The sequence below is a fragment of the Entelurus aequoreus genome, linkage group LG26, assembly GCF_033978785.1.
Source record: "Entelurus aequoreus isolate RoL-2023_Sb linkage group LG26, RoL_Eaeq_v1.1, whole genome shotgun sequence".
In the NCBI taxonomy this organism is placed as follows: domain Eukaryota; kingdom Metazoa; phylum Chordata; class Actinopteri; order Syngnathiformes; family Syngnathidae; genus Entelurus; species Entelurus aequoreus.
The window spans coordinates 33,997,338-34,011,137 of record NC_084756.1 but is presented as its reverse complement, the minus strand read 5'-3'; the positions used below and the strand labels follow the sequence as shown (position 1 = coordinate 34,011,137).

The 13,800-nt window shown below is 40.8% G+C and overlaps 1 protein-coding gene across 3 annotated transcripts in view; it reads right to left on the bottom strand.

Moving 5' to 3' along the window:
* Positions 1 to 1,865: 1,865 nt before the first annotated feature.
* The window catches only part of LOC133643639 (putative deoxyribonuclease TATDN2), a 17,049-nt gene continuing 5,114 nt past the window's right edge, over positions 1,866 to 13,800 (bottom strand). For 2 of the 3 annotated variants that reach the window (XM_062038310.1, XM_062038311.1), the window contains exons 3-8: positions 12,818 to 13,097; positions 12,429 to 12,740; positions 7,098 to 8,003; positions 6,911 to 7,038; positions 6,634 to 6,817; positions 1,866 to 2,219 (exon numbers count right to left, since the gene is read on the bottom strand). In XM_062038310.1, the coding sequence (XP_061894294.1) occupies positions 2,079 to 2,219; positions 6,634 to 6,817; positions 6,911 to 7,038; positions 7,098 to 8,003; positions 12,429 to 12,740; positions 12,818 to 13,087 (1,941 nt within the window). In that variant the 5' untranslated portion in view covers positions 13,088 to 13,097 and the 3' untranslated portion in view covers positions 1,866 to 2,078. The remainder of the gene's footprint in view (positions 2,220 to 6,633; positions 6,818 to 6,910; positions 7,039 to 7,097; positions 8,004 to 12,428; positions 12,741 to 12,817; positions 13,098 to 13,800) is intronic. The other variant, XM_062038312.1, reaches the window with a different exon arrangement.

The following is a 13,800-nucleotide window of genomic DNA, read 5'->3' as shown; positions in this document are numbered from 1 at the left end:
TCTAAATCTAATCTAATCTAATCTAATTATAGTCTGCAAATGATGTGTTGTTGTTGAGTGTCGGTGCTGTCTAGAGCTCGGCAGAGTAACCGTGTAATACTCTTCCATATCAGTAGGTGGCAGCCGGTAGCTAATTGCTTTGTCGATGTCGGGAACAGCGGGAGGCAGCGTGCAGGTAAAAAGGTGTCTAATGCTTAAACTAAAAATAAACAAAAAGGTGAGTGCCCCTAAGAAAAGGCATTGAAGCTTAGGGAAGGCTATGCAGAACGAAACTAAAACTGAACTGGCTACGAAGCAAAAAAAAATAGAATGCTGGACGACAGCAAAGACTTATTGTGGAGCAAAGACGGCCTCCACAATGTACATCCGAACATTACATGACAATCAACAATGTCCCCACAAAGAAGGATAAAAACAACTGAAATATTTTGATTGCTAAAACAAAGTAGATGAAGGGAAATGTCGCTAAAAGACATGAAACTGCTACAGGAAAATACCAAAAAAGGGGAAAAAAACACCAAAATAGGAGCGCAAGACAAGAACTAAAACACTACACAGGAAAACAGGAAAAAAGTCCAAATAAGTCAGGGGGTGATGTGACAGGTCGTGACAGTACACCTACTTTGAGTCATGATTTAAAGTCATATCCAACAATTGCGACAACGACTTTTTACTGTCAACTGGGTTTCGTTTTTTTTAATGATTTCTGCTGGTGGTGTGCCTCTGGATTTTTTCAACCCAAAAAATGTGCCTTGGCTCCAAAAAGGTTGAAAAACACTGCACTGGACGGACGTCGGTCAGACTGAGCAGGGAAGAAAGGCCTTCAATAAACATATTTGTACCACCTCCCAGGAACATACATGCTGCAAAGGTACACACCTAATGACCTGGCAACGTGTTTTTCACAAACTTTACCCAAGAGCACTATAAATGAACATTACATCTAAGTAGTAAATGCCTTGCCACATTCTATAATTTAGTACATTCCACAAATTCAGGCTGCCCTTTGTCACTGATTCTGTTCATAACTTTTATGGACAGAACGTTGAGGGCATCCGGTTTGGTGGCAGCAGGATTAGGTCTCTGCTTTTTGCAGATGATGTGGTCCTGATGGCTTCATCTGGCCAAGACCTTCAGCTCTCACTGGATTGGTTTGCAGCTGAGTGTGAAGCAACTGGGATGAGAATCAGCACCTCCATGTCCGAGTCCATGGTTCTCGCCCAGAAAAAGGTGGAGTGCCATCTCCGGTTTGGGGAGGAGACCCTGCCCCATGTGGAGGAGTTTAAGTACCTCGGAGTCTTGTTCACGAGTGGGGGAAGAGTGGATCGTGAGATCGACAGGCGGATCGGTGCGGCGTCTTCAGTAATGCGGACGCTGTATCGATCCGTTGTGGTGAAGAAGGAGCTGAGACGGAAGGCAAAGCTCTCAATTTACCGGTCTATCTACGTTCCCATCCTCACCTATGGTCATGAGCTTTGGGTTATGACCGAAAGGACAAGATCACGGGTACAAGCGGCCGAAATTAGTTTCCTCCACCGGGTGGCGGGTCTCTCCCTTAGAGATAGGGTGAGAAGCTCTGTCATCCGGGAGGAGCTCAAAGTAAAGCCGCTGCTCCTCCACATGGAGAGGAGCCAGATGAGGTGGTTTGGGCATCTGGTCAGGATGCCACCCGAACGCCTCCCTAGGGAGGTGTTTAGGGCACGTCCGACGGGGAAGGCCACGGGGAAGACCCAGGACACGTTGGGAAGACTATGTCTCCTGGCTGGCCTGGGAACGCCTCCCAACCTTGGATAAGCGGAAGAAGATGGATGGATGGACTAATTCATGTACTCCAGCTTTTCCTGTGCGTCGCTGAAAGAAACACCTTTCAACTTTCAACTTTTTTAATGTTTGGCACGCTTGCTGACCCATACAGTGCCTGGGTAATGAAGAAGGCAACATAAAACATTTAGAAGCAACTAAAACAAAAGAACATTAGCAGCTTATAGACAGTGAAACCTTAAGTCCACCCATCTATAAATGTAAAACTAAGAGCTGCGTAAGGTATTTGTGAGCTCAGACGCCATCAACTCTCACGCTCAGATGCCGTAAAGTAGGGTGGTGTTGTTTCGGATGGTGGCGAGGACTGTGGGCATGTCATCCCCCCTCAGGAAGCTCAGCTCTTGCAGGGTATGGATGCCCATTCCTGGATGTGCAAACTTGCAGAGGTCTTTCCTCACCTGTCAAAAAGAGAGCGATGCGAGAATTTAACTGTATGTGAACACGCTTTTTTTAAAACATGATGCTTGTTTGACACTACTGCTCGCTAGTTTTACCATATCTAAATTAGTGTGTAGAAATATGTGACCCGTGCTGGCAAAATGAGTCGGAATGCGCACAGGCTAATTTTGACCTACAGGCAAATAAGTGAAAAAAATGTATCTTGGTTGAAATTGAGATTTTCACAAAAATGAGTCCATAAAGCCACAATCTAGCGATCCCAATCATCGAAATAGCAAGAAAACATCTTAAATCACCTTTATTTGAAGGTTTTGTACGAGGTATGTCTTCAGAAATTAGTCCTTTGTGTTAAAATTCCTTGAGAAAATCAAGTGTTTTCAACGCTCACTCGCGGCAATAAGGGGGAATCCCCCTAGCCATATTTGCTATCATTGTGACGCCAAGTTTACGTACTTTCTAAAAATGAGCATGGAATTCCCGATGACGCCATTCTGAACCAATACAATTCGAGTTTTTAAACCTGTCCCGACGTAAACAAATCCGGCTTGTTGCTAAGCGGTCGCTGTGAGGCGTACCCTCATTGGTTGAATCACCCCGCGCGGTGCATTGTGGTATCATGGCTGCGCCCTGATGAAAAACAACACAGTAATTAGAGCAGAATATTATGTGAAAAAAGGTGATTTTCGAACATTTATTATTTTTGTGGATAAGTTAGACTGTTTTACATTCCGTAACGGATTTAGAAGGTGGAGAGGGTACACAGGCGGTTGCAAGTGCGCTAAATTCACTGCAGTCGGCGAATCTTCTTAGTGCTGCTGGTCAGGAATATTACGGACAGCTGACCAGCTGACAAACTGACCAGTGAACAAAAAAACTGTGACATAACAGTGTTGACATTTTTGTACATAACCTTTTTCAATAGAGTTGAATATATATTTTTCCTTTAGACATGGGATTTGACTTTAATTGTACCAATTTTGGTGTTGCTACAAGGACTTTTAAGGTATGGTTGCTATGGAGTTTTGTTTTGGAACATTCTGTTCTGGAACAGTAAACTTTAAGCTGTTTTTTCTCAAAACGGACCCTCAAACTTGGTCGACTTCAATCGGATGTAACTCGGTCATTTTCTGTCCGATTCCAACAAACCATATATCATTTTGAAGGTCTTTACATGGAGAATGTGTAAATAACAATAACTCAGTTTTTAAAATTTCCTCATTGTGACTCATTTTGCCAGCACAGGTCACATATGGGGAAACAACTACAAATGTGCACTTCATTCACTAAAGATCAATTACAATAATGCATATGTTGGATACAGAGAACAAACAAACCCTTTATTTACTGAATCAAACATATTACTAGGGCTGCAACTAACGATTAATTTGATAATCGATTAATCTGTCGATTATTACTTAGATTAATCGATTAATAATCGGATAAAAGAGACAAACTACATTTCTATCCTTTCCAGTATTTTATTGGGGAAAAAACAGCATACTGGCACCATACTTATTTTGATTATTGTTTCTCAGCTGTTTGTACATGTTGCAGTTTATAAATAAAGGTAAATTAATTTTTTTTTTTTTTAAATAAATAAAATAAAATAAAAAAATACAAATACAAATACAAAAATTGCCTCTGCGCATAGCATAGATCCTACGAATCAATGACTAAATTAATCGCCAACTATTTTTATAATCGATTTTAATCGATTAGTTGTTGCAGCCCTACATATTACAATTCAATAACTCAATTATCTACAAAGCAATCTATAACCTGCTAAACAAGAATGTACAACAATTCTTCCCAACAAAAGAGGAGAGCTATAACCTTAAAGGAAAATCTAAATCAAAACATTTGTATAACCCTGAAGACCTTTAGCATATCAGTATGTGAAATTAAATGATGGAATGGATTAAGCAAATAAACCAAACAAAGCACTAATTTGATTCAGTTAAAGAGACTATAAACTATAAGTGTTCACAAAGTACAAAGAAGAAGAATTATGATAAACATCTTGAACCTTTTTAATAAAAAAAATATGATTATTAATGTATTAAATATTTGTTTACTTACTTATAGTATATTTATTTATTTGTTGCTCACTGTACCGTTACAAAGAACAAATAAATGGGATACAACTGCTTTAATATGAAAAGGTGTATAATTAAATAAGCTCTGCTTCTTCCTACTCCTTAAGAATATAAATCGATATATCAAAGAATGGTTATCATTGTGTAAAAAAGTAAGTAAAAAGATGAAAAAAACCCCAAGTGTGTTCAGAAATACAAATTGTTTTTCTTCTGTCGCTTCTTTTTGTTGTTTTTTCATGTCAAATGAAATTGCTTTTTAAATGGGTGTGGGGACCCACATCAGGACCTGCTGCTTGTTGAGAAGACCATTATGTTCGCCCATGTCTGTCTCTAAAGGAGTTCCATAAGACCAAAAAAAGGTCGCCAGATTTTTTTGCTGGTCGTCTTTTAAAGAAAGAGCATTTACAGGCTCGGATTACTTACTAAATATAGTTCAGCAAGTCAGGAACGAGTATGTACGTGTTTCTGTTGTTGTTGTTCGCACCATGCGTGAGGTGGGTTTTGGATTTGTGACATCCCATTCCTTTGTACAGTGTGATTGGGCATTTGCTAAAAAGATAGCTGATAATAATGAGCAAGCCAAAGTTTGCCTCTCTCACAATAGACACAAAATGGCTAAATTGGCAACACCGATCCCTTTTGCTTCATCCTCTTATTCTCTGGCAGATCAGTTGTGTTATGAGCAATACTGCCACCTACTGTACGACCAACTGCTTTCACAGACCGTGCCGTTATATTGTTTTTGTGGGCCAGGGCGAACAATAATAATAGAATAATCCCATTATCGCTGTTAACTGGTTCCAGGCCTGACCACAGTATATCAATTTCTGCAAGGTAGGAATTAATTATAGATGAAATATTTTCATAGCAATAGCATAATAATAAAATACATGAAATAACACCCACATTGTTTGATTCAATTTATTAAGTCTGCCTGAGGCTGAGCCAATAAAAAGCCAGGAAAATGAACTGTGCACTCTGATTGGTTAAGTCTCATTTGGTGGCCAATACTACTGTAGTATTTATATTTTTAAGTCATTTAGCCTTTTTTATGCTTGAAAGTCTTGATTTCGGCAAAATATACATATGAATATTATATGAACATGCTTGTAAAAAAAATCTGCAATAGAGTGACGCCGCATACTTCAACGTACAATTTAACGATGAACGACTGTACTACCAGATGTATTATTGGCAAATACATGAATGTACGGGAAGACACCAAGTAGTGATACAAGTGTGACATCAATGCTTATTTAATCACAACTTTATAATTCTTAAATCCCTCAGTTTGTTATTCAAAACAGCAACAATGGGCCAGTTATGAATGAGCCCAAAAAAACGTGTGAGCAGAAAAAGGAATCCAAGCTACTCGGTTGGTAGAGTGGCCGTGCCAGCAACTTGAAGGTTCCAGGTTCGATCCCCGCTTCCGCCATTCTAGTCACTGCCGTTGTGTCCTTCGGCAAGACATTTTACCCACCTGCTCCCAGTGCCACCCACACTAGTTTAAATGTAACTTAGATATTGGGTTTTACTATGTAAAAGCGCTTTGAGTCACTAGAGAAAAGCGCTATATAAATATAATTCACTTCACTACTCTGATGGGTTTTGCTACGTCTGCCGAGGAGCTAAAAATGTGTTTCAGCATTAAAAACACATTTTTGAGTGAGACAGCCTTTTTTACGGTCTCAATTAGAGATGTCCGATAATAAATGCTTTAAAATATAATATCGGAAATTATCGGTATCGTTTTTTTAAATATCGGTATCATTTTTATTTTATTTTATTAAATCAACATAAAAAACACTAGTCACACTTACAATTAGTACACCAACCCAAAAAACCTCCCTCCCCTATTTACACTCATTCACACAAAAGGGTTGTTTCTTTCTGTTATTAATATTCTGGTTCCTACATTATATATCAATATATATCAATACAGTCTGCAAGGGATACAGTCCGTAAGCACACATGATTGTGCGTGCTGCTGCTCCACTAATAGTACTAACCTTTAACAGTTCATTTTACTCATTTTCATTCATTACTAGTTTCTATGTAACTGTTTTTATATTGTTTTACTTTCTTTTTTATTCAAGAAAATGTTTTTAATTAATTTATTTTATTTTATTAATTAAAAAAAAAAAGGACCTTATCTTCACCATACCTGGTTGTCCAAATTAGGCATAATAATGTGTTAATTCCACGACTGTATCTATCGGTATCAGTTGATATCGGTATCAGTAATTAAGAGTTGGACAATATCGGAATATCTGCAAAAAGCCATTATCGGACATCCCTAGTCTCAATTTGAACGTACCGTCCTCGGCAGGAAATAGGGAGCGTCGGTCTCCAGCACAATGCGGTTGAGAGGCACCTTGCAGGCAGCATCTCGAGCCAGGAAGGCGCTGGGATATGTGATCAAGGCTGTGAAGCCCACATACAGGTTGGGGAAGTCCTCCAAGAAGGGCTCAATCACCGGGTAGCTGTTCGTGAAACAGTGCCTAGAATCCCAAATAAATCAATAAAGACAAAAAAAAAGGCTTGAGACAATTGTGTATCGTAAGTCAAAAGGGAGATCTGAAGAAAATACACACCTGTGAATTTTGTAATCCCTGGGCACGTACTTCTTCATGATGACCATCAGGTCGTCATCTGCGTCGCGACAGTGGATGACAATGGGCTTCTGCATGGCCACAGCCCACTGCAGCTGAAGCCCGAACACCTTCACACCACGAGGACACCATTAGTCCACATTACCTAACAAGGAATGCTCGTTCTCACCTTTTTCTGTACATCGTAACACGCTGTGTTTTTGTGGGAGTAGTCCAAACCCATCTCGCCAAACGCCACCGCTTTCGGGTGCCCCATGGCTTTCAGTATGCTGCGTTCATGGGCGTCGCAGTACTCCTCGGCAAAGTGCGGGTGGCACCCAAACGCCCCCCAGACCTTGTCTTCCGCCAGTAAACCTTCCCACAGGGCGTCCTGCGCCATGATCCGAGGGTTGCAGAAGTCCGCAATGCAGCCGTGAAACTCGGCGGGAAAGCTGCTGCGGTATTTACTTTGGAAACTGCCGAAGGATCCTCTGAAGCGCAGCTTTGCGTAGAGCATGTCAAGGTGGCAGTGGGTGTCTATGAAGCCATATGCACCGTAGGGGTAGCGTGTCCGAGTGGGTTCAGGTTCCCTCAGGGACAGTCTTCTCTTAAGGTTGCTGCCATGGAGAACTGACAAAGGGGGGGAATGGATGGAAGAGCCGGCGTACGATTGCCTCCGTGCGTTTCTTCCTGTACTGTTTGAGCGTCGAGGCAGAGCGAAGGGGTCTGCCAAATCAATAACACTGGGGGAGCGTGCGGTCTTGCCGTCCACTACGGCGGCTGAAGGACTCGTGCTTTTTTGTTGCTTGCCGGAGACCAACACAGTCCTCTGTGGCGTGTGGAATAGGTCCCGCATGTCCAGGGTGGAAGTTGAAGGTCCGGAGCAGTAATTTAAGGGCGGACTGAGGGGATGGCAGCCGTTGGAGGAGTCGTTCGCAGGACTCACACAGCAAGACAAATAATCTGGGACGTCCTCTAGCGAACGGAGGGACGTATCGCTCCAGTCCTCGGCTTGGGGTTCAGGCGATACATCGTCTTGGCGATCATGAGAGATGCTTTGCTGTGTTGTGTTGGGCTCTTCTTTGAGCGCAGCACTCTGAAACACCAAAAGAACACCACTCAAACATCATGAAGGATGTGAAGATTTTGTAGACCGCAGTGTTACACTTTCAAAATCTTCTCCACAATGCCAGGATGGTATCAAACGAAAATTTTGTGTGTAGTTTTCTGTTCTAAAAATAAACTACATCTCCCCAGAATTTGCAATGTGGGGGCGTGGAGCGTAAGAGAAAGCAGGAAGTGAAGTGTATTCCACTTCTTAGTAGATAGAGGAATTGTTTTTTTTTACTTTTTAAGTTATGTTGCTAAACCCTGGTAAAAACTAGGGATGATGGCCTTTTTGCCGATATCCGATATTGTCCAACTCTTAATTACCGATACCGATATATTCAGTCGTGGAATTAACACATTATTATGCCCAATTTGGACAACCAGGTATGGTGAAGATAAGGTCCTTTTTTTTTGAAAATTAATAAAATAAAATAAAATAATTAAAAACATTTTCTTGAATAAAAAAAGAAAGTAAAACAATATATAAACAGTTACATAGAAACTAGTAATGAATGAAAATGAGTCAAATGAACTGTTAAAGGTTAGTACTATTAGTGGAGCAGCAGCACGCACAATCATGTGTGCTTACGGACTGTATCCCTTGCAGACTGTATTGATATATATTGATATATAATGTAGGAACCAGAATATTAATAACAGAAAGAAACAACCCTTTTGTGTGAATGAGTGTAAATGGGGGAGGGAGGTTTTTTGGGTTGGTGCACTAATTGTAAGTGTATCTTGTGTTTTTTATGTTGATTTAATAAAAAAAAATTAAAATAAAAAAACAAAAAACGATACTGATAATAAAAAAAACGATACAGATAACTTCCGATATTACATTTTAAAGCATTTATCGGCTAGTAAAAACATAACCTCTGTGGTGGGGGGTTAACAAAGCGCCCCACCTTTGTCTCCAGTGTTCAAAGCCAAAACACACTCGGTCAAGGCGCGCCGTGACGAGGGAAAGAGTAACTGTTTCACACCAAACTACTTTATAAGCTACCATCACCCGGAAAAGATGGAGCCAACGAAACTAAACGTCATATTTATAATATTAAAAACTTTGAATGTGAGTTTACTTTTCTGAGGAAGTGCATTTCGAAATTGATAAAAAATTGTCCACTTTTGTTTGAAAAGTAAAAGTTGAAAGACAGTGGATGTTCCCACACAATTCTTTGCACTTAAACATCATTGTTTTTAAGTAATAAATATGATTAGATCATTTGAGCTTTATGTTTTTGTGTTCAATTACAGTAAGTGTGTTTATTTAAAATTATTAAGTCTTTTTTAGGGGGGGGGGACAGCACAATAATATCGTACTGTGGTCTTAATAACTTTATATTATTGTACTGTGAGATTTAGATATCATTACATCGCTAGCTTTTACAATGTGGAATTTGACCAGAATTATCTGTTGCGTAGTAAAAAAAAAATTGGCCCTTGGACTATTAACACATTTTCACTTTGGCCCTTGGAGACCAAAAAATTGGGCAACCCTGTTTAGAGTGTTTAAAGGCCTACTGAAATGAATTTTTTTTATTTAAACGGGGATAGCAGATCTATTCTATGTGTCATACTTGATCATTTCGCGATATTGCCATATTTTTGCTGAAAGGATTTAGTATAGAACAACGACGATAAAGATTGCAACTTTTGGTATCTGATAAAAAAAAGGCTTGCACCTACCGGAAGTAGCGTGACGTAGTCAGTTGAACATATACGCAAAGTTCCCTATTGTTTACAATGATGGCCGCATGAAGTGAGAGAGATTCGGACCGAGAAAGCGACAATTTCCCCATTAATTTGAGCGAGGATGAAAGATTTGTGGATGAGTAAAGTGCAAGTGAAGGACTAGTGGGGAGTTGAAGCTATTCAGATAGGGAAGATGCTGTGAGAGCCGAGGGTGACCTGATATTCAGCTGGGAATGACTACAACAGTAAATAAACACAAGACATATATATACTCTATTAGCCACAACACAACCAGGCTTATATTTAATATGCCACAAATTAATCCTGCATAAAAACACCTGCGTGTTTGTTATGCTAGCTCCTAGCTCCTCTGCTAGCTCCTAGCTCCATAGAACACGCCAATACAATTCAAACACCTGATCAACACACACAATCACTCAGCCCAAAAGACAGTTTACCTAACCCAAGGTTCATAAAGCTTATATATTTTTAAAAAGTTACGTACGTGACGCGCACATACGGTCAAGTTATCGAATGTTTAGCAGCCAAGGCTGCATACTCACGGTACCTGATATTCAGCTGGGAATGACTACAACAGTAAATAAACACAAGACATATATATACTCTATTAGCCACAACACAACCAGGCTTATATTTAATATGCCACAAATTAATCCTGCATAATAACACCTGCGTGTTTGTTATGCTAGCTCCTAGCTCCTCTGCTAGCTCCTAGCTCCATAGAACACGCCAATACAATTCAAACACCTGATCAACACACACAATCACTCAGCCCAAAAGACCGTTCACCTAACCCAAGGTTCATAAAGCTTATATATTTTTAAAAAGTTACGTACGTGACGCGCACGTAAGGTACGGTACGTGTTATGCTAGCTCCTAGCTCCTCTGCTAGCTCCTAGCTCCATAGAACACGCCAATACAATTCAAACACATGATCAACACACACAATCACTCAGCCCAAAAGACCGTTCACCTAACCCAAGGTTCATAAAGCTTATATATTTTAAAAAAGTTACGTACATACGCAAAAAAAAGCCAAAGCTGCATACTCACAGTAGCACGTCTGCGTCTTTGTCATCCAAATCAAAGTAATCCTGGTAAGAGTCTGTGTTGTCCCAGTTCTCTACAGGCGTCTGTGTATCCAAATCAAAAGTCCTCCTGGTTAGAGTCTCTGTTATCCGAGTTCTTCCATCTTGACTGCATCTTTCGGGAATGTAAACAAAGAAGCGCCGGCTGTGTACTGTTGTGGCTGACTACGTTCGAAAAATACGTCCATTTCGCACCGACAACTTTCTTCTTTGCTTGCTTGGCTTCCTTCTCCATAATGCAATGAACATGATTGAAACAGATTCACGAACACAGATGTCCAGAATACTGTGGAATTATGAAATGAAAACAGAGCTTTTTCGTATCGGCTTCAATGTGGAAGGCATACCCGTGTTCGCCGGGCTACGTCACGCGCATACGTCATCCGCAGAGGCGTTTCGAACCGGAAGTTTAGCGGCAAATTTTAAATGTCACTTTATAAGTTAACCCGGCCGTATTGGCATGTGTTATAATGTTAAGATTTCATCATTGATATATAAACTATCAGACTGCGTGGTCGGTAGTAGTGGGTTTCAGTAGGCCTTTAATATTAAAGGCAAAAAAACAGGTGTTGTTTTTTTATGGAGAAACACTTGTATTTGTGTTAGCATTTAAGCTAGCTAGCGATTAGCGCACTAGCTGCTTCTCCAGGAAATGAGCATTAGGAGGTTTTCAAAATGTGATAATCACAGTTTTATGATGATCAAAATTAGAAACGGTAACACTAACTGTCAGGAATTGTATGTGGTTTTATTATTAAAGTATAACGTATACATCCCTAGTACTTGCCAACCTTGAGACCTCCGAATTCGGGAGATTGGGGGCGGGGGGGTTGTCCCCACCTTCTACCATCCTAGTCACGTCCGTTGTGTCCTTGGGCAAGACACTTCACCCTTGCTCCTGATGGGTGCTGGTAGCGCCTTGCATGGCAGCTCCCTCCATCAGTGTGTGAATGTTTGTGTGAATGGGTGAATGTGGAAATACTATCAAAGCGCTTTGAGTACCTTGAAGGTAGAAAAGCGCTATACAAGTATAACCCATTTATCATTTATTGTATATTGTAGCGTCCCTGAAGAGTTAGTGCTGCAAGGGATTCTGGGTATTTGTTCTGTTGTGTTACGGTGCGGATGTTCTCCCGAAATGTGTTTGTCATTCTTGTTCGGTGTGGGTTCACAGTGTGGCGCATATTTGTAGCAGTGTTAAAGTTATTTATACTGTCACCCTCAGTGTGACCTGTATGGCTGTTGATCAAGTATGCCTTGCATTCGCTTGTGTGTGTGTGTAAAAGCCTCATATATTATGTGACTGGGCTGGCGCGCTGTTTGTATGGAGAAAAAGCGGGCGTGACGACAGGTTGTAGAGGACGCTAAAGGCAGTGCCTTTAAGGCACGCCCCCAATATTGTTGTCCGGGTGGAAATCGGGAGAAATTCGGGAGAATGGGTGCCCCGGCAGATTTTCGTGAAGGGCACTGAAATTCGGGAGGGTTGGCAAGTATGTCTTAATTGTGAATGTTTGTGTAAATTGTTGGTTTCCCAAAGTCAGCTGGGATAGGCTCCAGCTCACCATGACCCTGAGCAGTCGATAAGAGAGGAAATAGTTGGAACTTACCAATATGCCTGCTGGTGTCTTTGTGTCCTCTTTTAGGCCGACTGAAACCGTAACGAGCCGACAAGGGGACAGCTCATCTGGGTTGTCCTGAGTGTCCTCAGACTTGTTTTCAAGCGTGGTCGGACTGCATGCTTCAGTCTTCACGGGTGTCAAAGACAGGCGGTCAGTATTGGCACTTTTGGTAGGAGTGTGTGTTGATCCAAAGGCTGCAGTTAAAGCCCTCTTGTAAATAGCCTTCATCCCGTCCTCCGCTGTCCTCACCTTCTTTTTCATGTCCAAGGGAAGAGGGGATGCGTGGCTTTCTGTAGAGTCCTGGGAGATGACAAGATGACCAGGCTAACTCGCAGTTCTGCAATAAAAATGTGGCAGGAGGTATTGAACAGGTTCACCTTGAGTGACTCAAAGGTCATCCTGGAGCGCTTCCTCAGCTCCACTTTGCTGTGAGAGGGGACGGCATCACAGATCACCTCCGCTTTTCTCTTGGGAGTGTCCAGACTGAGCTCAGCGAAGCCCGCCGATCCTGGCGAGTCACTGAGGGCCAAAGCTTCTCCGGGTAGCCTTTTTCCCGCCGAGGGCATGGAAGAGTGAGAAGAAGATGGGGTTGGCGAGGAAGCCCTTCGAAGCCATCTGAAAGTCAACTTCTTCCTGCTGCTCTCCATGTCGTGGAACCTGGACATGGCCAGAAAAGACATGATTCAAATCAATCATAGGATCCATAAATCCACTTTGTAACCCGCTTAGGGCAGGGGTGTCCAAACTTTTTCCACTGAGGGCCGCACACTGAAATATCAAAGCATGCAGGGGCCTTTTTGATATGTTTGATTTTCAAAACCAATACATTCTATAGATTTTTTTTAACCTTTAGGGCTCCGCTCAGGTTTTAATCTACTGAGACCTGTTGAAAATAAATAATATACAATTTTCTTCCCCTCAAAGCTTAAATCTCTAGATCGGGGATAGAGAAAAGACTGTTTTTATATCGCTAACATACAAAATGTGCAGTATTTTCCACAATAAATATTCTAAAGTGGATTTTTTTCAAGTATTTTTGTGCAATGACAGTTTAAAAAAAATCATCCAACAATTCTATATAGGAGTGAAAAATAAAGACATACATTTTTTTGTTTTTGTTTCAACACTTAAATCTTTAGATCAATTTCGGATCTATTCGTTGATTATAAGTATTTATTATTTGTCTTTTTGGTTTGTTTTATGCCCTTTTTGCCAAAGAAAATGTTTTTCATATGGCAAATACACAAAAAGTGCATTATTTTGTGCTATGACAGTTAAAAAAAAATTCCACTACACTTATTTGGGGTCCAAACGGGCCCCACTCATAACAAAGTTAAAAATAAATCATACTTTTTTTTTT